The sequence below is a fragment of the Typopeltis vanoorti genome, chromosome 1 (assembly GCF_054136105.1).
Source record: "Typopeltis vanoorti isolate ZY-2024b chromosome 1, IOZ_Tvanoo_1.0, whole genome shotgun sequence".
NCBI classification, from domain to species: Eukaryota; Metazoa; Arthropoda; class Arachnida; order Uropygi; family Thelyphonidae; genus Typopeltis; species Typopeltis vanoorti.
In genome coordinates, this window is record NC_143549.1 from 18,188,818 (window position 1) to 18,213,714 (window position 24,897).

A 24,897-nucleotide genomic window follows, 5' to 3' on the forward strand; every position below is an offset into this window, starting at 1 on the left:
GAATTAGTATGGCAAGAAAGAGGAAAATTGGAATGTATGAAGAGATTATGATATAGCGAAAATCAAAGGATTTCTTTTGTTATGCAGTCAGAAGGCTCATTGGAGGTATGTAGCCTCTTTTCCTACATAGCCTTCATCAACAGTTTTATCTTTTTTGGTCTGTGGGCAGTCCTCTCTGCTTCCAACAATCTTTGACAGAGTGTCATGTGAGAAATATTAATCCTACTAGCTACCAAGTTTCTATTTAAGTCTACAGCAAGACAATCTTGGATTCATTTTGCTTTTTCCTAACTGATAAATGATCTTGGGTAAGTGTAGTTTTCCTCTTTTGCCCACATTTTCCTTTTCTGTCAGGAGAAAAGGTAAACCTCTTCAAAATTGCATTAACAGTACCCAAGCCAACACCACACTTGTCAATTTGTCTTTCAGTCATGAATGTGTGCTGAGAAGAATACATATTTTTGAATGCTTTCTTGGAGATGTATTCATTTTATAACTACAAAAAACGAATAAATCACAATGAATATCAAATTGTTCACACTATTAAGAACGCACAACATTATTAATAAATATCGTGGAGACGGTTAAAATGTCTCTATGATATTATAATGACAGTGCTCAACTAAAATAATGAACCAAAACCACGTCAAAATTATTGTGAACTGAAACGAAAACCAAACCAAAATCAAAAACTTGATGAAAATTCAACTTATTTGGATTAATTAATTTGTTTGCCACTGTAGGTTTGATCAGATGTAGCGGAATCAGATTTCGGTGATCTAAAACAGTTGTACACATTCTTCTTGGCGATAGCCAAGATATGCTGCATCTTTATGGTGTCTAGTTTAAACCTTAAAAGGTTAAAATACAAATGTTTAGCCATCACAATGTGGAGTATGCCGAACTTTGCTAAAATTCAATCAGTCTGCAATAACCAAACATCTCTTTGATTTTGAAATGGATATGTTTGTTTTTGTAGCCTTGGATCTATTGCTTGGCCAACAAGCATTATCCCCTTCTGGCCTTGATATGTTTATATGTCACTAATAACATGAGTAATGCAAAGTGCCCACTGGAACATACAGGGTGATCCAAATGATGCAAACTTTGCAGGAATACTTTTTGGAACTACTTTTTTTTTTTTCTTCTTTTCAGATATCGCCTTTGCATGCACAGCATGCAAAGTGTCCCTGCTTAAGGCCATGGTGTTCCACATGGCCTTAAGCAGGGACACTTTAATTTTCATCACTCTGTATTTCATCCATTTGGTTAAACGATCAGAACTGGAGGAAATGCTCCAGGACACCAGTTAGCCATAAATTTTCGTTGTCCAGTATAATAGACTTGAAGTTGCCACAAACTAAGTGGTTTTCAGAACAAAGTCCTTATAGTTTTTCCATTTTCCTTGTTCTTGCATCATGCAATATCAGTTATATTGGAATGCCACATTCTGGCTTTTTTTTTTTTTTAGGATGGTTTTATAATGATTTTTCTGCAGACCAGCTGTAAGATTGACTGAACTGAATGTAAGTAATGCTTCAGGACGATTCCAGGGGTCAGTTAGCATATATTATGAGCTAAATAAGTAATCATCATGGGTGATTTTAATTATTTGAATATCGATTGGGTAGTGTTGAAATTGTATGAGAAGAATGAAACCAAATTTATTGAGACATAGTCCTCAAACAGCATATAACAGAACTTGAGGTCAGTGTGCTATACTTGATTATAATGTCAGAGAATGGTGTGTGTGTGTGTGGGGGGGTAATTAAGATGTGACTGTTCTGACTCTTACTCCTTCCCAGGTTAGTACAACAATCATGCAGTATTACCTGGGAAGTTGATAAGTTTATGGATATTCCATTCAGAAGATGTTATGTGCTGATAATTCAACAAAGCAGGAAATTACGACTAACTAAGTAGTATTTCAGGTTCTGTTCCATGGTATTGGTTGCTAGATGGCGAAGATATTGAAAGTAGTACACTCAAATTAAAAATATGTAAATAGTGCAACATCGAAATCTGTCCCTAGAGTTTGAAGCATAAATAGTGTAAGAGTGAAATGACTGTGCAGTCTTATTAAGCAAGAAATTATTAAGAAAATGATGAAGTTGAAGGAATACCTTGAGCATAAGGATGATGTCATGAAAGTTTTTTCACTTGGTTATATTATAAATTAAAAATGCCAGGAAATTCTATTCTTGGTTTAATCCTTTATCCAAATGTAAGCAAATAAAATTTTGCACATGAAGTAACATTGAGACTGGGCTACTTGTATATAGAGGCTAATGACTTCACATTAATTGCCTTAGTATCCCATAATGCAAAGTACATATCCAAAAAGTAAATAAATAAATAAAATAAATAAAAATTATTTGCTTACACTTGAATAAAGGATAAAACAAAAATACAATTTCTTGGCATCTTTAATTTATAAAGATATTAGTTATGAAAATCATAAGGTGCAATCCAGATAGTTACAACTATTGTACAAAGTTTTAACTCTGTTGTGTGAGTTTTAGTAACTGTCTCTGCAAGCTAAAGGCTACTCAGAATAATTCTCTCATTAAGTAAAAGAAAGAATGAATGTGAAAGAATTACTTGTCACTGCAGATGGTATTGCAAGTGGCAGATGCAGAAGTGTCATCACCTTAGTGTGTGCAACATTAAACTCACTACTACTACTACCACCTTTTCATTAAATGAGAAAACTCAGGTGAATGTGAAAGGTCTACCAGAGCTGTTGCATAAACTGAATAAGAATTTGGTAATAGGTGTTAATGGGATATCAGCCCAGAGGATAAAAGAGTGTTCTGTTGAACTGGCTATTCCTTTAATCAGGCTATGTAATTTGAGTCCCTAAACAGGGAAGATTCCATAGGAGTAAACAGAATGTATGATATAATCCCATTTGCACAAGGGTGGTGGATATATTGGAGTTTTGTGTGAAAGTCTGGAGTTTTGGTGAAGATTTTGGAAAAGTTGGTAAGAGTTTGCATACAGAAAAGGATTGCCATAGAATCTATGCTTTGCAATGAACAGCATGGATTTAGTAAAGGGAAATCATGTTTGAGCAACTTACTCAACTTCACTCATTTCATGCTGTGGTTGAGTTAGATAATGGGAATGAACTAACATTTTTCTAAAGCTTTAGCAGAAGGTTTTTGCTAAACCTTTTGATAGAATATACATCATGGAAGGCTGTTACATTAGTTGAAGGGTATGGTATTGGATTATAAGCTATTCGCCTGAATAAAAGGCTGGCTGACTCATATCAAAAAGTGATGTATGGATTGTACAGGTTTGCAAGATTTAAGGTGACCAGTGGTGTACCAGATTAGTGCTTTGTCCATTGTCATTCAGTTTTTACCTTAATGATATTTGGGAAGATTTGACAGTGACACATCTGGCAAAGATAGGTAGGTGTAAAATTTATTTATATTATTTATTTAAAGATTTAACAAATGTCTAATACGGCATTGTAATATTTTTCTTATTTTATATCATAGTTGCTTGAGCTAGTTCAAACTGTCTATAGACTTCAGTTTCTAATTCACGCATAAAACTCACAATCTTAATCCTTTAGTCCTTAACTTCGCCCCCCCCCCTCCCTCAAGGCCACTGGTATGCTCTTGCACGTTCTTGAATTGTAGACTTAGGAAAAGCCTTTGGCTGGAGCCAAGTCCTTAATCTACTTTACTGTATTTTACTTACATTGATCCCTAAAATTTATTTTTTTATCAACTGCTCCATTAATGATCGCGTAAAAGAATTGTTGTTCCCTCCCTTACATACAAAAGAAATATTCAGCTAAGCACAAAATTAACTCATAATTTTACTCTATCTCAAGCAACTCCTATTAATTAATCAGTCAGTTGTGGCTATTACCACTCTTAGGTCACACAGGTTCGGTAATTTTATGAGAAGTGCATTGGCTAAACAAGATCAGGCAAGCCATTAACAAAAACAATATGTTTATTCTTACTAAGACAAATTATGTACAACATTTAAACAACACATATCACGTGTCTGGTTCTAACTAACACAACAAGAGTACACTGGAGACAATACTTGTCACATGTCTAATTCACCACAAAATCAATTAAGCATTTTGATTAAGCTTTAAGACATGGAAATCATAATTACACATAACTTTTCAGACACTTGGATGATACTTAACACGCTTAACTTTCTCTCGCGTTGTAAACAATAAAAGGCAAAACTCAAACCACATGCACCCTTAGTGTTACATAACATAAGCAAATCCTTAGATCTCTGTATTCTACTATTCATGCTCAAACTAAAATACGACTTTCCAATTCTTTATAACACCTTCTATGCCACTAGATAACAGAACCAACCATTGTCGTTTGAACTTCACAATCTAGGATATTACATGAAACATTCTACTTACAATCTTTTTAGTTCATTACACAGTCATAGCTCCTCAAGGCTTACCGGCACGTTCCGCTTCTTCCCAACTAACTTTCGACTGGGCACTAGGGTATGGCTGCGATAATTCAGCACACACACATAGATCTTCGGGGAATCACACAGTGGGATATCTTAAAAAGGCCGTCTCTGCTACTAGCGAGCTTCCCATCTTCATCGGAACTGCTCTTCGTGTAAATGCAACTCTCCCCGTCCTCGGAAAGGCTTGGCACAGGAACAAACTTCGAAACGAGAGTCCCCTAGCCATTTAATCTCTGTCTTTTATATCATTCTCCCAGCCTTGGCCCTTCTTCTCTAACCCCCCCCCGGATTTATTGGAGGGTTTTCTCCATCACCCACGCTATCGCTTGGTTTTGGCAGGAAAACTCGTAATCCAGTGACCTTTGCGACTGTTGCTAGCCTTAGGTCTCCTAACCTAATCCTGTCTGAGTTTAATTTTAGTTACAAATCTAGTGGTTCTTATTCAAATATTTTACAATTTAGTTACAACATTTATCTCAGTACAGTGAGTTATTTATACATTCTTTCACTTACCAGTATAATATGTAATTTAATTGCCCATGTAAAATCGACATAGAAAAAATATTTCTATTTTTTTTCTATACGAGATTTTACATAGGATAATCATGAATGCAAATAATATGCAGAACTTGCAAAATGATTTGATCAGGCTGGAATTGTGGGCATGTTAAAATAGCTGTCAATTTCATTGTTAGTGAAGATGAAGTTGTGCACTCTGGTGTAATGAGATATCCAATGATGTTTTATGATATTATGTTATATACTCACTGGCCATATTAGGAAAAAAACTGACCATATTTGGAGTTGTAAATAGGAAGTTGAAGTTCAAGAGCCATATAGTTGAGACTGCAAATACAAATCATGTAATAATTACAATGTTGAAATGAACACCGATATGTAAGGATAAGGGAGTCATTTGGATGACTGTCCACATATCTTGTCTTCTGGTTTTTGAGATCATGTAGATACAGTAAGATCTGGACTGTGAAATGTCAATTATGAGGAAATTGAGAATTCGTGGACTACAGGCAAACAGGAGAATGATGGATGATATGATAGACCTACAAATTTCTGAAAATGTAACATAATATACCAGTTTGATAGAATTTTTAATTTTATGCATGATAAAAGAGGACTAGAAGGCATCCATGGAAGTTGAAGATAAATGTAGTCAAGGAAGGGGTGAGAGCTAGATTTTTTTTTTTCCACTCGTGATTGAAATGGATTGTCTTTAGACCTAAATATAGGTAGTGTGAATCAATTCCGGAGATGGTTAAATAGCTGCCGTGGATAATATGTAGTCTCCCTCAATGGGTAGTAATAATAATGATATTGTTACTACTATTTTGTCAGGATGTACCTGGAGTGACACATTTGTAATTGTTTCTGGAACATAATAATATATAATTTAACATATCGCTATTAAAATATTATTATTTTAACATATTTATTATATTATTATAACATAATGATATATAATTTAACATTTTAATAGCGATATGTTAAAACTAAGTATATGGTTTAGCAACAACGGATTTAACATTAATACTGACAAAATGAGATATATGTACTTTACAAGACAAATTAGATCACAGTATAACTATAAAATGGCATGAAAGGAAACGTAGTGATACTCTAAATTGTAAATGTAGCTCAAAAAAACAAAACCGTCAAGTATTTGGGCCTCCATATCGATAGCAATTTGAAGTGGAACTCTCACACTACTTTCTTAACAAATAAGTTTAGGTTCATAATTAACAGAATATATTATGTTAAAAAATTTGTAAATGCAGCATTCTTAAATTATTTATACTATTCCTGGGTAAATTCTTTGCTGCAATATGGCATTACCTTTTTGGGGAGGAGACTATTTTAACAATCTGCTTCCATTAATAAGAATACAAAACAGAATAATATCTTGACTTCACACATTCAACCAATGATCTGTATATCGTTCATAATATTCTACCATTTCAGAAACTATATCTCTATGGTTGTTTGTTATATGTAATAAGAAACACTGAAAGTTTCTTGGTATATAATGTAGACTATGGATTGCGCTGCGGTTGAAACACGCTGGAAGTACCTGAGGCTAACAAAGAAATTTTTCATAAATCTTTTGAGTACATTGCGATGAGTAGCTATAATAAACTTCTGAATGAAATTAAATCTATAACCTCAGAATATGTATTCAGAAAAAGATTGAGAAAGTACCTTATGGGATTAAAGAATGTTGACAATTATTTTAAACGTATAGTATAAGAGATCATTATAACTCATATATCATAACCAATTAAGGTATTGATTTACAAATTGGTTCATTCAATTAGGAATTAAAATATCAACATGTACATTATTATAACTGGTAAGGGAGCCCTCTTAGATGTGGTCCGCGGACTCTCAGTGTCTGTTTTGAGCTAATTACTTTTCTAGTAACCAGTATGACCATGGCCCTTGATTACACATATTTGCATTAACTAACTTACATTACTCTAAAATAGTTACTTATCATAACTATGAAACCATTCGAAATATATTATATTCTACTTGCATATATGAGAAAACCTTTTATTAACCATAATAAAATAATAGCCAAAATAAGTGTTAGTACCAACAGAATATGATAGTAATACTTGAATTTTATTATGTAACATTGTACTGTGCATTGAATTGTATTATGAAATATTGTCATAATTATACAAGTTGAATAGTATAATATGTATAATTTGTATACATGATGTGAATAATAAAAACTGTTAAACTGTTAAAACTAAAATTAGAAAGCAAAACAAATAAAACAAAACAAGCATTTTGCCACCTTTGTAATCTTTTTGTTACCTTCTTTCAAACATTACTTAGCTTTCCTTTATGTTACACGCTGATCAGCATTCATTTCAATAAATTAAGGAGACAACTGTGTTAGGAATAATTTTTGGAGTTTGGTATCTAGAGGTGAGATTTCTATATTTTGGATACATAATCAGTAGATCACAGTTGAATTGCCTTTATCAACCTTAAGTACATAAGATGCAGCTTCTGTTGATGTCAAGTTGTGATCCAAAAAGTTAAAAAGCACGTTATCATCAGGTAGGGTAGCTCTTGATTTTAAAATCTTCTCGTACAAAGCATTAAATTTCTTGACATGCCTATTTTTGGAAAAGGGCCTTTACCAAAACCTGAACCTGTTGTAAATGACATCGGATTAAAGACTGCGATTCTCCTCTTGTCTTCTCATCCTCCTAAAAAGAATATCAGCTCCTTAGAGAGAGAAAAAAAAAAAAAAAAAAAAGAGCACTTTCAAATTTAAAGAAGAATAAAGAGCTTGGTCCACCTTTACCACGAGTTGCCTCAGTCCTGAAGATTCTTCAGCTGCAAACTTTGTTTGCTTACACTTGGAAAAAGGATTAAACTGAATTTATTAAAAAAAAATCTTCCAAGAATAAAGTTATTATAGTACTTAAGGCTGATAAGGGCAATTCAACTGTGATCTTGAAAAGACTGATTATATGTTCAAAATTTCAATTTTACTTTCTGACACCTCTACTTACTCTCCATTCCTACTTGGACAAACCATGTAGAAACCAATAACCTTTAATGCAACATGACTACATGGCCTATGGATCTCAAGAAAAAAATTGAAATCCATGCCTCCCTTACAGGTCATTATCTGCATTTCTCCTTGTTGCACCATATTTTACAAAATTTAGGTATTGTACATATGCTAAAAAAGAGGGTGATCTCTGTTATAAGAGATGAAGGAACACTAACAGAAGAATTACATTCTATTCTCCAACTATTGATCAGCAATGGAAAAAATAGCATGAAGAATACTACTCTCTAATCCCATGTCCACAACAGATTTATGACATTCAATACACAGTCTTAATTTCTATCCCTTTTATTGGCGAACTTCACTAAAAATTGCAAATCTCCTGAAATCTCACGACATTAGAGTGGCCTTCAAACCCATTATGACAGTACAAAATCTATACGCTTGCCCAAGGACTACAATCCTTTCAACAAACATCCTGGAGTTTACAACATTCCATGTTCTTGTGACCGCAATTACATAGGGCAAACATTGAGAAGTTAAGAAATAAATCAAAAGGAGCATATTGGAGATGTCACTAACAACAGAAAAGACAGCTCAGGCCTGGAATTCCATTCTTCCACACTCACCACACCATTGAATGGGATAAGAGCTCCATGCCATACATAGATGACAGCTTAAGCTCCCGCAACATCAAAGTGACTACAATGGTAATCCACCCACAAGGCACTCAAAACAGAAATCAAAGGATGATTTTGTGTGCCATTTGGAAGTCACTCATTAGATTTTAAACACATCAGACTAATATTTCTGCTAGTTATTGAATGCACCTGCTGAACAATGACCGATCATGTGCTGGCACCTGTAACTTGGCACTTGTGTAACGGTTCCTACACATTCAGTGTTTTTAGTGGTGTAATGATTCATTACATTCAATTCATTCATTCATTGTTCATCCCAACCCAAATGAAGCCACTAACTTGAGTGGCAAAATTAGTAGGTTTGTTAAATCATTACGACCCATAAACCCAGTGTTAGTTATTTTTTTATTAAAACAAGTATTAATTTAATCTTAAAATGACTGTCTCCCAGATTTTTGATAAATTGATACAGCCATACTTGTTGTGGTTTGTTAGGAGAATGTTTTAAAGCTGCTGCTGATTCCAAAAACAGTCTCTCTGATTTATGACCTCTTTGTAGTACTTTTGTTTTCTTCCATCTGGTCCTGTGTGAAGGAGTATCCAAGGCATGGTCTGCTAGTCTTGACTCACCATAATGATAGTGGCAAATATTTTATGTTATTAAGGCAGACATATTATGAACAGACATATTCTGTTCATAATATGTCTGTCCATAGGACAGACATAGTCTGTCCTATGGACAGACAATTTCTTTTTGTCTGTCCATAATATGTCAGGTTCTGAGTACAGGATACCTCATATATTCTTGGATGTGATAAAGCAGAGAGTTTGTCCTTAGGCAAACAGATGAGTTTCCAGTTTGACATATGGTTTAAATGTAGTGCAGAGCTGATATTTATTAATCACTCTAGATATCTTTTCAGATGTGCCTTGAATGTACATGGTGGTTTTACTGTAGTCTTGTGTATTAGGTAATAAAAGAGATTTCTGGGAGCAGTTAGTATTTTTTTCTATTCTTTGAGGATTACATCCATTGGCTAAAAAAGTGTGATGCAAGTGATTGAGTTCAGTATTAAGAGCATTGTCATTGGAATCAATAGTTCTGTCTCTGTGAATTAGTGTTTTTAGGATACCATACTGTTGAGCTGGATGATGGTGTGAATGTTTGTGCAAATATCTCCTTGTATTTGTAAATTTTCTATAAACAGAAAAAGATAATGAACCATCAGGAAGGCATGGGATTAGTGTATCTAGGAAGAACCTACAGTCATTAGTTTCCTGTTCCACTGTGAAGTGGATTTTAGGATATCGTCTATTTAAATGCACCAAAAATGTATCCAATGTTTCTGGACCATGTGGCCAAATAGTAAACACATCATCAACAGTTTGACCACTGGTTTGAGAGTGGCTGTATTCATATCTAGGTTTTCTAAGTAAATTTCTATGTAGAAATTTGCTTAAGAGGGAGAAAGAGGGGAAACAATTGCTCTCCCATCTAGTTGTTTGTATGTCTTTTCTTTCCATGCAAAATAATGTGCATGTACTGAAAATTTAAATAATTTAAATATGTCTGGGAAGAAATGTGACTTCAGTAAATCCAGGGTTTCAATTAAGCAGTGAGGTAATATTGTAACTAATTATGATGTCTGAATTTTTTAAGAGATGTTTTTTTAATATATATTTTTTAAGTGAACAGAATTTTTAACAAAGAAGGAAGAATTACTTGTTAGAGAGGCCAGTAATTTAGCTAAATGTTTAAGACGTTTGTTTGTAGGACTATTTATACTATCCACAATTGGGCATAGGGGTATATCTTGTTTGCAAATTTTAGGTGCTCCATATATTCTGGATGTTTTAACATGAAACACCCATTCAGTTTGTTAACAGAGTCTTTTTACCAGGAAGTGACTTAATTCAGTAATTTATGAACTGTATTCTTTAGAGAATTAAGAGGATCACGATTATCATTTGGTATGTAAACTGATCTTGTAAAAAGCATGTGTATTTTACTTTCATATTCAGCTAGATTCATAACTATGGTTGCATTACCTATGTACAGTATTGTTATTACTGTATAGCTTTTTCAAAGCACTGTTTTTTTTTTTTTTTTGCATATTGTTTTTGGAAGGTTTTTATTGGATTAGGATGGTGGCTACATCCAAACAAATGTATTATGGTGCATCCATTCCCCTTGTCTAACTCAGTGGTAACATTATTATAAAATGTGAGCAAGTTGCTAAAACATGACCTTCCCTTAGTAAACCCTTGCTGTTCATTGTAAAGTAGAGATTGTTAGTCAACTCATTTCTGAATGCGAGTCCTAACCAACTTTTCCAAAATCTTCACCACTACTCCTAAGATACTGATTGGTCGATATTTGGATACAACAGTCTTTGTACCACCCTTGTGCATTGGGATTGTAGTTCGACTACAGATGCGAGACTCCTCGACATTTCTGTGCATGGCAGAAGAAGGAGAATCCATTCCAATAATAGGGTAATCAGTCTTGTGGGTGAGTTTGTTTATTATTACGTATTATCAGAAAATTAGCTTTTCTTTTATGAGCATTCTAGTTTTTAAAGTGATAGCTATTTGGTTTGTATAACAATTGGAAAATTTTACATATAAAGCACTTGATTTCGTGTGTTGGTGACCAATACATACATCGCCTTATTCCTTTCTCTCCTTCAACACAAATTGACTCTTCTTGACACTATGCCAGCTAAGGTTCTCTCAACTGTGGACAGACTTTACCATATATTCTTTCCACTCCTGTGGAATCTTCCATGTTCTGAGACTCAAATTATATAGCCTGGTCAAGGGAATAGCCAGTTCAGCTGAACACTCCTTTAGCATCTGTGCTGATATCCCATCAGTTCCTATTGCAGAATTCTTATTGCAACAACTCTAATACCGCCCATTCATACACCTGAGTTTCTTCATTCAGTGAAGAGGTGGCAGTGAACTCAATGTTGCATACTCCAGCTTGATAGCTCTTTTAGCAAAATGGCTGCTTATTAGCTGAACAATCATTTCTGCATCAGTCAGCCACATATCATCTACATTCAATAGATTTGTTCTTTCAAGTTCATTCTTTCTTTTATTTGCAACATAGCAGTAGAATTCTTTTGGGTTGTCTTTAACTTGCAGAGCCAGTTTCTTTTCATATTTGGACTTAGCTTTCTGTACATAACTTGTGACTCTTCTGATCTGCTGCTTATAATTCTCATAACTGACATTATCCTTATGCACAAGATATTCCTTCCACATAAACTTTTACTTGCAAATCTCTTGCTTAATTAGATTACACATCCATTTCACTCCTACTCTATTTACTCTTGAACTTGAGGGATGCATTCTGATATCCCATTGTTTAAGTATTTTTTTAAACACTTCCCATGCACTGTCTGTATTCTTCCCATCCAATAACTGATACCATGGTACAGAACCCAGCATACCCTTAGGTGGTCATAATTTCTTGCTTTGTAGGTTAGCAAGTAATCTTTCATGAATGGAACATTCAGAAACTTAGCCAAATTCTAAGTGAGAACTGCATGAACAGTAACTATTCTGCCTCCAGTTACTGGAGGCAGAATAGTTATGTCTTTAATTGAAACCTCCTCTGACACCATAATCAGATCTAACACTTTTTGACCACAAGTTCCTTCTGCCACATGCTGCTTGAGAAAGTTGTTTTGCAACAGCTCAGTAAATTCAGTTTCATTCTTATGTGATTTCATAGCTACCCAATTGATGTTCAGATAATTAAAATCCCCCATTATGATTACTCTTTTTGCACCCATCATATTTATTTGGCAAAATATTTCTTCATCACTAGCATCTGATTCACCAGGTATGTAACAACACCCCACTTCTCACACCAGATGGCTTCAAACTTACTGCCAAAACTGTTGCTTGTATTGCACTCATAGGTTTCACCTCTACCTGGATTCAAGTTATCTGATATTTAGCAGTATACTCCCTCCTTTCCTATCTTGTCTATCCTTCCTAAAATTGCTGTATCTTTTTTGCACTTGATACCAGTTAGTACGTCTACTTCTGATAGTCAGACCTCACTAATGCCTACAATATGAGTTCCATATTAACCAAGGAAACGAACTCCACCCTTTTGTTTCTGATACTCCATGTACAGACATAATAAATTATCTGCACAATCTTTTGTATACACTTGTCTGTGGTCTGCATATTAAATATGTAGACCACAGACAGGTTACCTATTTCCATATAAAATATGGAAATAGATAACCAAAGTTGTTATGGTGGGAAGTCAGCTGAATAAATTTACATGGAAAGAGAGAGAAATTAGTCAAACCACTACACCAGCTGTTTACAAGATAGTGCTTAAACCAGTTTTAACTAATGGATCTGAGAACTGAGTTAAAAAGTAAAACACATCATCAAAGACTGGAGACAACAAATGAAAGTTACAAGAAAGATTAGGGAAGTGAATAGATGATATTAATAGCATTATAATATTAAAAATGAGGATATTAGGAAAGAACTTGTAATTGTTAGCTTTCAAAAATGTGTTAGCAGAGTTAATCTCAGGTGGTACGGTCACTTAAACAGAATTCATAGTGAAGAATTTATGGAGACACAACACGAGAGTGTTGCGTCTCCATAAAGAATAATTACTTTACTTAACATTAGGAAAGTAACATTCGACGTTTCAACCTCTGTATTGAGGTCATCATCAGGAAAAAAATACATATGTATAAGATACAAGCTTCATGACACTGCACAATACAAAAATAAGAAGAATATAAATGTGTGTTAATCATTTAACCTAGTCTGATCTCTTGTGGAAAAATAAAAAATAAAATATATATTTTATATATATATATACACATAAAATATATAAAAAATAAAATAAAATATCAAAGGAACTACATTAAACATTTCTAAAATCCTCATATTGAGATTTTCTTCTGTTTTGGGCTTGTTCTTGTTGCTATATGGATTGCAGATGGGGTTCTCCACATTCTTGGAATGATTAATCCATCGTTTTTGTTCAGGTTTGGATTAATGTTTCAGCATTTCACAAGCTTCTTTGAATTTTCTTTCCAACCAGGTTTTGGTGCGGTGTAGGGGCTTGGTGTCTTTCCATTCAATTCTGTGGCAGGTTTGGCATGCATGGTCTGATAGGCCTGTTTTATCATGGTGGAGGTATTTAATGTGTCGTTTGTGTTTATCTGATTTGGATGGTGCTTCCTGTTTCCCCTATGAAAGGTAGGTTATAGGTACATTGAATTTTGTCAACTCCTGGGTGGGCAAGGTATGGAAGGGGATCTTTAGAAGAGCTAAGTAAATTTCTTAATTTTGTCGGAGGTTTGAAGGTAGTCTTAATGTTGTATTTAAGTAGTGTTCTGTCTGTTTTTTTCTGAAATGCCCCTAATGTAGGGGCTATGGCATTCTTGTAATCTTTTGTTTGTTTTTAGTGGCATTTTTATGGAGGATCTTGTGAACTTTTTTTTTATTTTTATTGTAACCATTTTTTACAAACGTTTGGTTAATGATTTCAAATTCTTGGTTCAGAGCTTGTTTATTGGAACAAATTGTTAGGGCTCTGTGTTTGAAGGTGCTGATGACTACTAGTTTTTGTGTTGGATGGTGGTATGAATTTTTATGTATGTATTGGCCTGTGTGTGTGTAGGTATGCGGTAGACTGTGAAGGAGAGACAGTCTGAGGGAAGACGTGTGACAAGTGTATCTAGAAAAGGAAGAGAGTTGTTGTTTTTTTATTTCGATAGTGAATTGGATACGTTTGTGTTGTTTGTTCAGGTAGCTTAGGAATGTATTTAATGTTTTGCAGCTGTCGGGGTCAGTGGCAAAAATATCAACATATCTGAGTCAGACTTTGGGCTCAGAAATGTTTAATGTAGTTCTGTTGATATTTTATTTTATTTTATTTTTTATTTTTCCACAAGAGGTCAAATGTTAAATTCAAATGTCAAATGTTACTTTCCTACTGTTAAGTAAAGTAATTATTCTAACACGTGTTATGTCTCAGTAAATTCTTCACTTGAATGCTAATCACCATGTAACCTTAAAAGAAAGAACTTAAAAAGAATGGAAGAGGAAAGGTTAGTAAAACTAGAATTCTTTGTGAGGCTGGTAGGAAAATTATCCATAGGAAGCACAAGATCTAGGCAGATTGATACAGTAAAAAGTGCCTTAGAGGGCAGAAATATCAGATCTTATAATATTGGAGTCTTGTTGAGATAAGAGATTAATTTAGAAAAATTGTTAATTGGAAATTAGTAATGGTGTAACTTTCACATAGTACTATCATAATATCCTGTACACACTTGGAGGGTATACATGTCAGGAATTTGATGACAAAATCGCCTGTGATGTGATCATATTGATAAATTATAATGTTAATGAAATAAACAATGAAGTTGCAAGCGCTTTTAATGCTGTGTTGTATTGAAATAAGTGAAAGAATATTGAGTACATGCAGGAGTTGCTTGAAAATAAACAATTTTGACAATTGCTTTATATCCCGCCCCTCCCAATAAATGATCTCTCCTTCCACAGGGCAGGGAGGGGGACATCCTGCAGTTTGAAGACCACTTCCCAAGAGTCTTAAATAAAATTAGTTTATAACTCACAAATAAAAGTTTACCTGGACCACTTTGGCTTGAGTCAGAGAGCAATAAATCTTCCTGCAGTTAATACTGCAGGAAAAATTGCTTTTCATCTCAAACTTATTTTGGCATAATATCTAAAGTGTGGAACATTCAGCATAGACATATTCCTTTTATGGACTATAGATGCCTTGCTCTATTTTTGTTGTGTGTGTGTGTGTGGCTATTGCCGTAAATCAGGATACCAACTTCTTTCTTGACCTAAATGGATAAAGCAAATTAAGATTTGTTCTGTTACCAAATGAGGTTTTTGCGTATTTTCGGATAGATCTTAATTTTTTTATTATTTCTTTATATGACAGGCATTTAATATGATTCTACACAAAATAATAAAACACTTAGGATTTTTACTTTACAAATGGATATATTCAACAAATAAATACATGTACCGCAACTTCAGGAACAGTTTATTATAGTCCTATGTTGAATTTCTTTTAGTTTAGTGTTGTATGTTCAATATTTTGATCCTACCCTTTCATTAGTTTGTTGTTAGTGGGTTTGTTATGTTGTTGTTTGCTATAGGAAGAGTTGAATTGCACATGGAAAAATAAAATAAAAAACTTTTTTTTAACTTTATAAATTTATATTATTATTTCCTCAGCAAAAATCAGCTTCTCTTTCCCCCCCTGCTTCAGGCATTATTTTACCTCTGATAACTGTTAGCCCTAATACAAATCACATTTGTGACCACTGAAAATAATGACACCTCTAAGAGCTAATTAAAAATTAATTACTTAGTAGAGAAAATAGCAATTACACTGGTTTGAATTAGACATATCTCTCATCATTTCATTCCCACCCCATTTATACACACTCATTCAACTTCTGCTGCATGCATTTTTTAATAACTATTTCCATACTGTTCATTAGAATTGATATTGGTAATTACCTGACTCTCCTCTAAATCTTTTAAAGGATTATTAGTCTTTGCCTGTTGAACTTCATATATAAAATTCAGATTTTTCAGAATTAATTTTCTTCCTCTTCATTCCTTTTGTTGTGCATTTCTTAAATCCTTTATCTTATTTTTAATTGAATTACCATTAAGTTTTTAGGGTGCTTTAAAGGGGAACTTCAGTTAGATAGTACCAGCATACTTGTATTTAGTATAATCCTGCAATTTGAAGATGTCATTCATTATAGCTAATTAGTGAATTAACTAGATAGTTAATTATCTGAATTTGTAATATCATTATGCTATAAGATTCATTTTGAATTTAATTTTTAAAACATTAGTCAGAACAGTATTTTTTTATCATGAAACATCATCTCTCTTCAACTCTCATGATTTATTTGATAACAGTCTTTCATTTTCATAAAAAATAAGTACTACTATTAATTATTATTATTTAAATCTATAATTGTATGCTTTTTTGTTTTTAATTTTGATGAATCTTTTATTATAGGGTAACTGAAATGGTAGCACTTCACAACAGCTAATAGAGATTTTTTTGAAATGTTTTTGCAGGCTAAAGTGGGCTCTTATGCCAACTGAGACCTCTTCAAGCTGCACTAGGTAACTTGCTTTGATGCTTTTAATTTTGTCTTCATAGTAGATGCATATTCAAATAGTTTTTATGGTCTCACTTTTATACAACAGTAGAATTTCTTATCAATCAAACAGAAAGGCCTATTTTCAGTAAGACAGGAACACTAAGATTACATCAACATGATGATGATGAACAGCCTATTTTTCTACCCACTGAAGGGTTGAAGGCCTCGTCCATTAAGGGAGGTTTTTGGGTCTACTACTCCCATGGTGACCCAGTCCATATTGAGAGAGTATATCTATACTTGGGTGAATGAATGTATGAAGGTGGAAGACAATCACAAACATCTGTGCCATGAGATTCAAACCTGCAGCCTCTTGGCTGGAGAGCAGATATGCTAACCACTCGGCCAACAAGGCCAGCCAACATACAACATGAAAAATTCAGAATTTCAGATGACCACAAGATTGCCACAGATATATAGCAATCTGTAGTGTGAATCATAGAAGAAATGCCTAATACACAGGATATGGGCATGATCAGTCTATCACAAAAACCTGGTTGCATATGTTGTCTCATTGTTTTACTCTGTGCTCATATGTTCATCTTGTTTTTCTATTTGGTAAATTATTATTTTTTTAATGTTTAAAAATCTAATTTTCATAAGCTGTGTGGTAAATTTCAAAACTTCTTTACAAAAGTTTCATTGACATTTGTTTTTAGAAATATGGATGTCTTTATGATATTAATACTTTGAGATATTAATCCACATTAATATTTTGAGTTTTCATCATCCATTTCCTGATATGTATCTTTTCTTAATATGTACCCTCAGAGGGTGTATTATTATTATTACTTCATTCACAGTCAAAATAGGATATCATTCAAACAACAATATCATTGGTAATATAGAGCAATTTAGATTCTACCCAAGAATCTAAGAATAGTCTGTCAGTTTGTGTCATAAAATATGGACTATTCCAAGTAATGCCATTTTTTGTAGATCAGGCATAGTTAAGTTGATGTTTAATTCTTGTAAATAGTTAGATAACTTCTTTGAAATTGTACCAAGTGCACCGATAACAATTGGGATGACTTTGGTGTAAATAAGCCACAACTGACTGTGGCTTTTTTTCCAGTTCTTTGTTGCTGATGATATTATCGGTGGGTACCGTGTTGCCAATAATCAAAACTTGACGATCAATAGTTATGATAGCAAGTCTGTTGTGTTCCAAATGCCGATCCATGTGTATTCTAAAGTCCCAGAGAATTTTTGCTGTTTTTTCCAGTACTGTCTCTATTTTATGCTGCCACCACTTATTAGAAGTAGGAAAACCATATTTTTTGCTTAATACAAATGAATTATTTTGGGTTATCTTGCTGCAGGCAGATATCAGATGTTCCATTCTACGGTATCAATTGCATCTTTCTGATTGCATAATCTACATTTGCTGTTATTATTGATATTCAAAATTTTTGCTTTGATTCCATTAGTTTGTAGCACCTGTAGTTGATTGGCTTGGATAAATCCTTCTGTTTTTTTTTTAATAATTCCATATTGTAGCCATTTCCACTGGTAACATAAGTTTTTCCTTAGTATCTTGAAGACATTAGCCATGAAGGGTTTATTTTTCCCACACACATATTGGTTATTTTGCTGTTCCTTTTTGTAATTGGATTTATTTCATATTGCTTTTAGACCTTTTTTGTGAAATGGCTTGAAGCATTTGGTGCTATTGTTGATGCAATTTTTTAAAAATTTTTAAATTTCTTTTTCTTTTTCAACAGTCTGTCTTACTTGCAGATGACCCTGTCCACCAATTCTTCTTGGTAGATACCGCTGATCATCATCACTTCATGGATGTAATGCATAGTTATTAATTTTCTAGTTTTGCAGTTCAATTTGTCCAGGTCTTCTTTTGTCCAATCTGTTATGCCAGATGAGTATTGTTCAAATTGTGTTTAATTAAGTTTTGTTTTCAGAGTATTCCTGACTCTTTTGATGTATTCCATTGCTGCCTGTTATTTAATTTTCGACTGAAGAATATCACTGGCTTCTAATATTCCTAGGTATTTATGGTGTTTGTTAGCTTAAATTGTTTTTGATATTTTTCCTAATTAAAATTGCTAGCGTCATTAATTTTTCCTCATAAATGCGCAGTTTTATCTATTAAAGATAAAATTTATCTTTAATAGATAAAAACTTCAAGCCATCCATATATAGCAGATGGGAATTTTAATATTATATTTAGGAATTTCATATCCAAGTTTTGTTTTCTTCAAAATCATAGACAAAGGCATCAATGAAATGTTGAAGAGTAATGGTGATGAGGAGTTATCTTGGAAAATTCCATGTTTAATGCTAATGTTTTCAAATTTCATTATTTAATATTAATGTTGTTTTCCATGATTTCATAGCAGCCAGAAATGATCATATGTTTTTGCAAATTCCAAATATTTTTAGTGATTTTAGGATCCACGACTGTGGAAGGGAGTCAAATGCTTTCTTGTAGTCTATCCGTGTCATGTTTAAGTTAGTTTTTCATCTTTTTTCAATTTCTGAGGATTATTTTATCAATAAGGATTTGGACTTTTGTTCCTCTAGATTTTTGAAAATTGCCTTTTTGTTCAATTGGATAAATCTGATTATCTGATAAGTAGTGGATATAGAATTTGCTTGGTTGCAGTGAACAGGATGAGCATAATGGTAAGCACCGTTATCCTTATCTTTCATGAAGAGAAGAATACACCTAGATATCATCCAATCTTCTTCTACTGAGCCTGACAGCAACAAATAATTAAATTGTTCTGCCATTCAACCATGTAGACTGTAGACTTAGATGCTTTAAACAAAATCCACGTAGTTCATCTTTGCCAGATACACTCTAGTTTTTTAATTTTCTAGCTTGTGCACTGACCATTTCTTTAGTAATAATGACATATTGTATTTGGTTTTGTTTCATTTCTGATTCTATTGCCTTAATCCATGAAGCATTTTTAATAGGCCCAATAGGATTGTCCCGTATTGACTTCCAAAATTCAAATGTTTCTTTTTCAGGTGAATGATTGCTTGCATTTGTATTTCTCTGGAGAGACTGAAAGAAGAGATGTTTCAGTTGAAATTGCATATTTTGTACATATTGGTTGATTCTTGCTTCTTACCTTAATTTTCTGTGCATTCGCAATAATTCTTTGCTTTAGCTCTTCAGTAACTTCAGCAATTGTTTTGTTGGCCCAATTATATGTATTCATGAGTTTGTTTTTGATGCTATTATTTTTCAACTCTTCTTCTTTAAGACTAAGTTGTTCATATCAGCTCAAAATTTGTTGATTTTTTGTTCAGAATTTTCCATAATGCATATTGCTTTATCTTTGGCTTTTGCTCTTGCAGTTTGTCACCAAACATGAGGCAGTGAAATTATTTCCTCTTTATAATCATTTAATAAGGCCACATCTGGACTACTACTTGCAGATCTAGTCATCTGGATTTTGTGGGTGTGAAGTAGTGGTGAAGAGCAGGGGAGTGATCATGATTGTCATAGATCTATAGAATGCTCCCTACTAGAATAGATTGAAGATCTGCAAGTTTCAGAAACCAGCTGATATGTAAAAAGAAGTTATTAAAGAGGTTTTGAAATTGTGTAAGAGTATTATTAAATTGTATAATTTAGCAAGAATGTGTTATAACTAGAATTTTTGCTTGGAGGGTGATGAATGGATTTCCAGAGCATTAAGAAAAGAAAAGATAAGCTCGAGGAAAGATAAGCTAGGTATTATTAGACCTCCATAGGGTGAATGACTCATTGCAGAAGTTCCTCCATTACACACAGCTCATCATACTGTGACTTGAATGCATTTACAATCTCCACTCCTGCCACACTTCTGGGCGGTGCATTCCAAACACCCACAACTCTATGCAAAAGTCTACTCTTCATCCCTTTGCTTACACCTTATACAGATTCCAAGAATGGCCTCTTCTTCTCCCCTGTCTCCATCCATTCTATTAAAAGTCTGACCCACATTAATCCAGTAACTCCTCATCAAATTATATGCCTTTTTCATGCTCTCCCCCCTTCATTATTCACTAAACTGCAATTCTCTTTCCATCAGTCTGCCTTCATGCTGTACATTTCAGAGACCACAAACACCCTAGTCAATAATTTCTGAACCTGATCTACATCTTTTCATCCTTTTCAAAAGCCCAGTGACCAAATCTGTGCACAGTAATCCGTATGCAGTCTGATTAAAGCCTTATCCCTCATCTCCTCTATCATAATATCTATATCTATGATATCTCTTCTACCTGCTCTAAGATATCTCTACTAATCTTTTACTTTGCATGCCATCTGTGCTTCCCAAACTTTAAAACCTTACGCTTTGCTGTGTTGAACTGGGAACCTCATTCATGTGCCCATTCAGAAACCACATGCAAAGCTACAATATGCATTCTACTCATTATAATTCTTCCTAACTTTGCATCATCTGCAAACAACTGCATATCACCACTCAAGCCATTCACAACATCATTTATATATATATATTTATATAAATTAAATAGCAATGGCCCTAAAATGGACCCTTGCATCATAACACTAGTGACTTTCCTTTTCTGGGATATTGCTCCCCCATGTGCAAGTTGCTGATACCTAGAAGTCAATCTCCTATCCAATGCATTAATTTACTATCCACTTTCCATCTGGTACAATTTAATTACCAGCTTGTCATGTGGCAATCTATCAAAGGCTTGAGTAAAGTCTAAATATACCACTGTGTATGAATATCTTTTGTCCAATGCACTTGAAACCTTGTTATAGTAAGTTATAGTAGATTGCTAAAGCATGATTTTTCTTTAGCAAAATCCATTAAAGAGTATGTTGTTGGCATCAAACCCAATTCTGAATCCTGATCATCACTAGCCTAACAGTTTAAACTCCAAACAAACAGATTGGCCTATTATTCAAAGCCTTAGCCTTTTCTTCTTTATGAAGTGAAACAATTTTGCCCTCCTTCCACTCCTTTTGGAACTTGGGCAGATCTAAGACTCATGTTAAAGAGGCAAGTTAAAGCTGTTAACTTCCTGGCTGGAAAATTCTTTCAAGACACTCAGTGATATATCATCAGTTCCTACAGCTTTATTGACATAAAGTTTACTTAATACCTCATGTACCACTTACTCACCACTCACTCAACGTCATCATATAACTACACCCCAACTAGTTATTTCATTCTGTTCACCTTCATCTCACACCATACTGCTTCAAAACCACTTTATCATAAACAACACACAGGGCTTATTTCATAGGGTGACATCTCAGTTGAAATGAAATTCTGTTGTGTTGTACCATCATGTTATATGGTTTAAGCTGGTAAGAATACCATTTGGTCAGCTAAATCCCAAATTGCCAACCTATCCTCATTTGTTCAGTATCCATCTAGGTACGAAATTTTCATCCGAACTGGCCGATCCTTTGACGTGTTTGTATAATTTTAGTCTTAGCTCAGGAAAGACCCTACAGTAATGAAAAGAATGCATGATAGCTCATTTCACAGCAGCAGCAGTGGGGAAACTGATGTGTTTATCTGCCTGTCAGCAAGTGTCAGTATATTGGGACTTCAGATTGCAGGCATTAGTGAGACCTGGCTATCAGAATCAGACATATTAACTGGTATTGAGTGTAAAGGGTACAGTATTTTTAGGGGGGGGTGCTGCAATTGATATCAAATAACTTGAATTCATTTAGAGTTGAGACCTACTACTAATACTGTTAGTAGTAGTACTAGCAGTATTTCATGTGGCAGTGAATTTGAAGCCATTTGGTGTAAGGCGAAATCTAACAAAAGATAAATTACATAGTGGAGTGTTGTTACAGACCTGGTGGATTGATTGCTAGTGATGAAGAAATGCATCACCAAATAGAAAAGATGAGCGCGAAAAGAGTATTCATAATGAGAGACTTTAATTATCCAAATATTGATTGGGTAGCAGTAGAATCTCATGAGAAGAATGAAAATGCATTTATTGAGCTGTTGCGTTATGACTTCCTCAATCAGCGTAAAATTCGATGCAACAGAAGTTCTTAATTTTTGCGCATTGACTTTTTCAGAGGTCGTAAAAATGTGTAAAGTAAAAGTACACGTTCCCATACTAATTGTAAACCTATAGGGATATCTGGCACAAAGAGTAACACAGAATTGTTCTTAAAATTATTAATTAGTATAAATATTCCAGTTGTGCACTTTATGTATGCTTATCAAATTGATATTGTAAAAAAATAGCCTAGTAGTAAAATAAGTTTACCTTAAGTAAAAAGGATTATGTCTGGGACCTAAAAGCTAACCATAGTGGTGAAGGTCATTCAAGCAAGGAAGATTCCTGCCTTCGTTGAATGACTGCTGACATCAGAGTGATCGCAGGATATTCATTGGTCTTCAACCCTGAAACATGGAACTCCCGAAAACGGTATATAGGAGGCCTGAAGGGCAAGGGCTCTCTCTCTCTCTCTCTCTTTTGTCATTATCTAACTGCAGTCCGCAGGTCAGTTTAGACTCGTTGGTACGTAACCTGTGGAGAAACAGGTGGTCCCAGAGAAGAAGTGAAAGTTTTCGCGATGTATAGGAAGTAAAGGAACTTGCATCGTGCACCGGACGCAGTGAGTCGACCTGGTTCCTTCGGCAAAGATGTGTCGCTTCTCCCGCACATGAATTGTGGAAGGATGCCTGTCGAGCACCATACGAGGAATTCCAGTATGCTTAATGGATTGGTGGCAGAAACAGCTAAGGATTTATGTGCTATATGTATATGAGGACTGTATGTATTGTCAAGGACCTGTGAGTAGAAATTTTTGTACTAATTATGAAGTATGAAAGGATGATTGTTAGTCCACTGGACATAATGTTACTAGGCTAAATGAGAATGTCATGGATAGCAAAGATTGAGATTGTAATGATAGCATATCATAAGTAAGGATAGTGACTGCCAGAATTGTATAATATGAGAATCTCCTCTCACTATAATGAAAGTTCAATATTGTTAGATAGAAGTTGATATTCATGTTAAGATTATGAAAAGAGTTGGAAGAAAGTGTATATTAGTGTAGATTTACTTTAGGTTAAAATAAATTTGTTTTGTTTGCTTAATAGAGACTATTGCCTGATCTTTGTACACTGCACTGCCTCTTAAAAACTTCGAACCTGTTTGTTTAGAACTTGGGGATTTGCCATGATTGTTAATTAATCGCACGATAAAATTTTAGCTATATCCTACAGGTGCTATAACATATCTCCGATGCTCAATGTCTAGAATTCAGGTTGTGCAGTCGTTAATCAAATAAATTTTCCTGTTTTCTGTTAGTTAGCGTAGGAGATAGTTATCTGTACCCGTGAATAAGCCTAGTTCATAGGCTTATTCACCAACAGCGTCATCGTTTATAGAAATCATAAGGTTAAAGTGATACTAAGAAAAGATTAAGGAATTAAAACGGCCACACACTAAAAGATTAGATATTGCAACGGCACAACGACACGTTATAACAGCAGCATGTGATAGAAAAAAACTCGAGGTCAAAGCGTGTTAGATTTGATTATAGTGTCAGAGGGCATTTCAGTTAAAGATGTAACTATTCTGCCTCTGGTTGGTGACAGTGACCATGGGTGTAGTCACTTGGGAAGTGACTAAGTTTATGAATGCTCCATTCAGAAAAGGTTGCATTCTGAACTACAAAGCAGGAAATTACGACCAACTGAGGAGTATACTGATTTAAGTGGAATGGGATTGGTTGCTGGATGGGAAGAATATTGACAGTGCATAGGAAGCATTAAATGATGCAATATCAAAATGGGTCCTGTGCGTTCGAAGAATAACTATGGTAGGAGTCAAATGGATATGTAATCTTATTAAGCAAGAGATTCGTAAGAAACAGATGATGTGGAAGGAATACTGTGTGCATAAGTATGATGTCCGTTATGAAAATTATAAGCAGCAGGCCAGAAGAGTTACATCTGTTGAAAAAGCAAAGAATGAGTATGAAAAGAAATTGGCTCTGTGTGCTAAAGACAACCCACAAAAATTCTAT

The 24,897-nt window shown here is 34.2% G+C and overlaps 1 protein-coding gene across 5 annotated transcripts in view; it reads left to right on the top strand.

Moving 5' to 3' along the window:
• The window catches only part of Fancd2 (Fanconi anemia complementation group D2), an 883,021-nt gene that overhangs the window by 94,922 nt on the left and 763,202 nt on the right, over window positions 1-24,897 (top strand). For all 5 annotated transcript variants that reach the window (XM_090413132.1, XM_090413256.1, XM_090413216.1 and 2 more), the window contains one exon: window positions 16,804-16,851. In XM_090413132.1, the coding sequence (XP_090269258.1) occupies window positions 16,804-16,851 (48 nt within the window). The remainder of the gene's footprint in view (window positions 1-16,803; window positions 16,852-24,897) is intronic.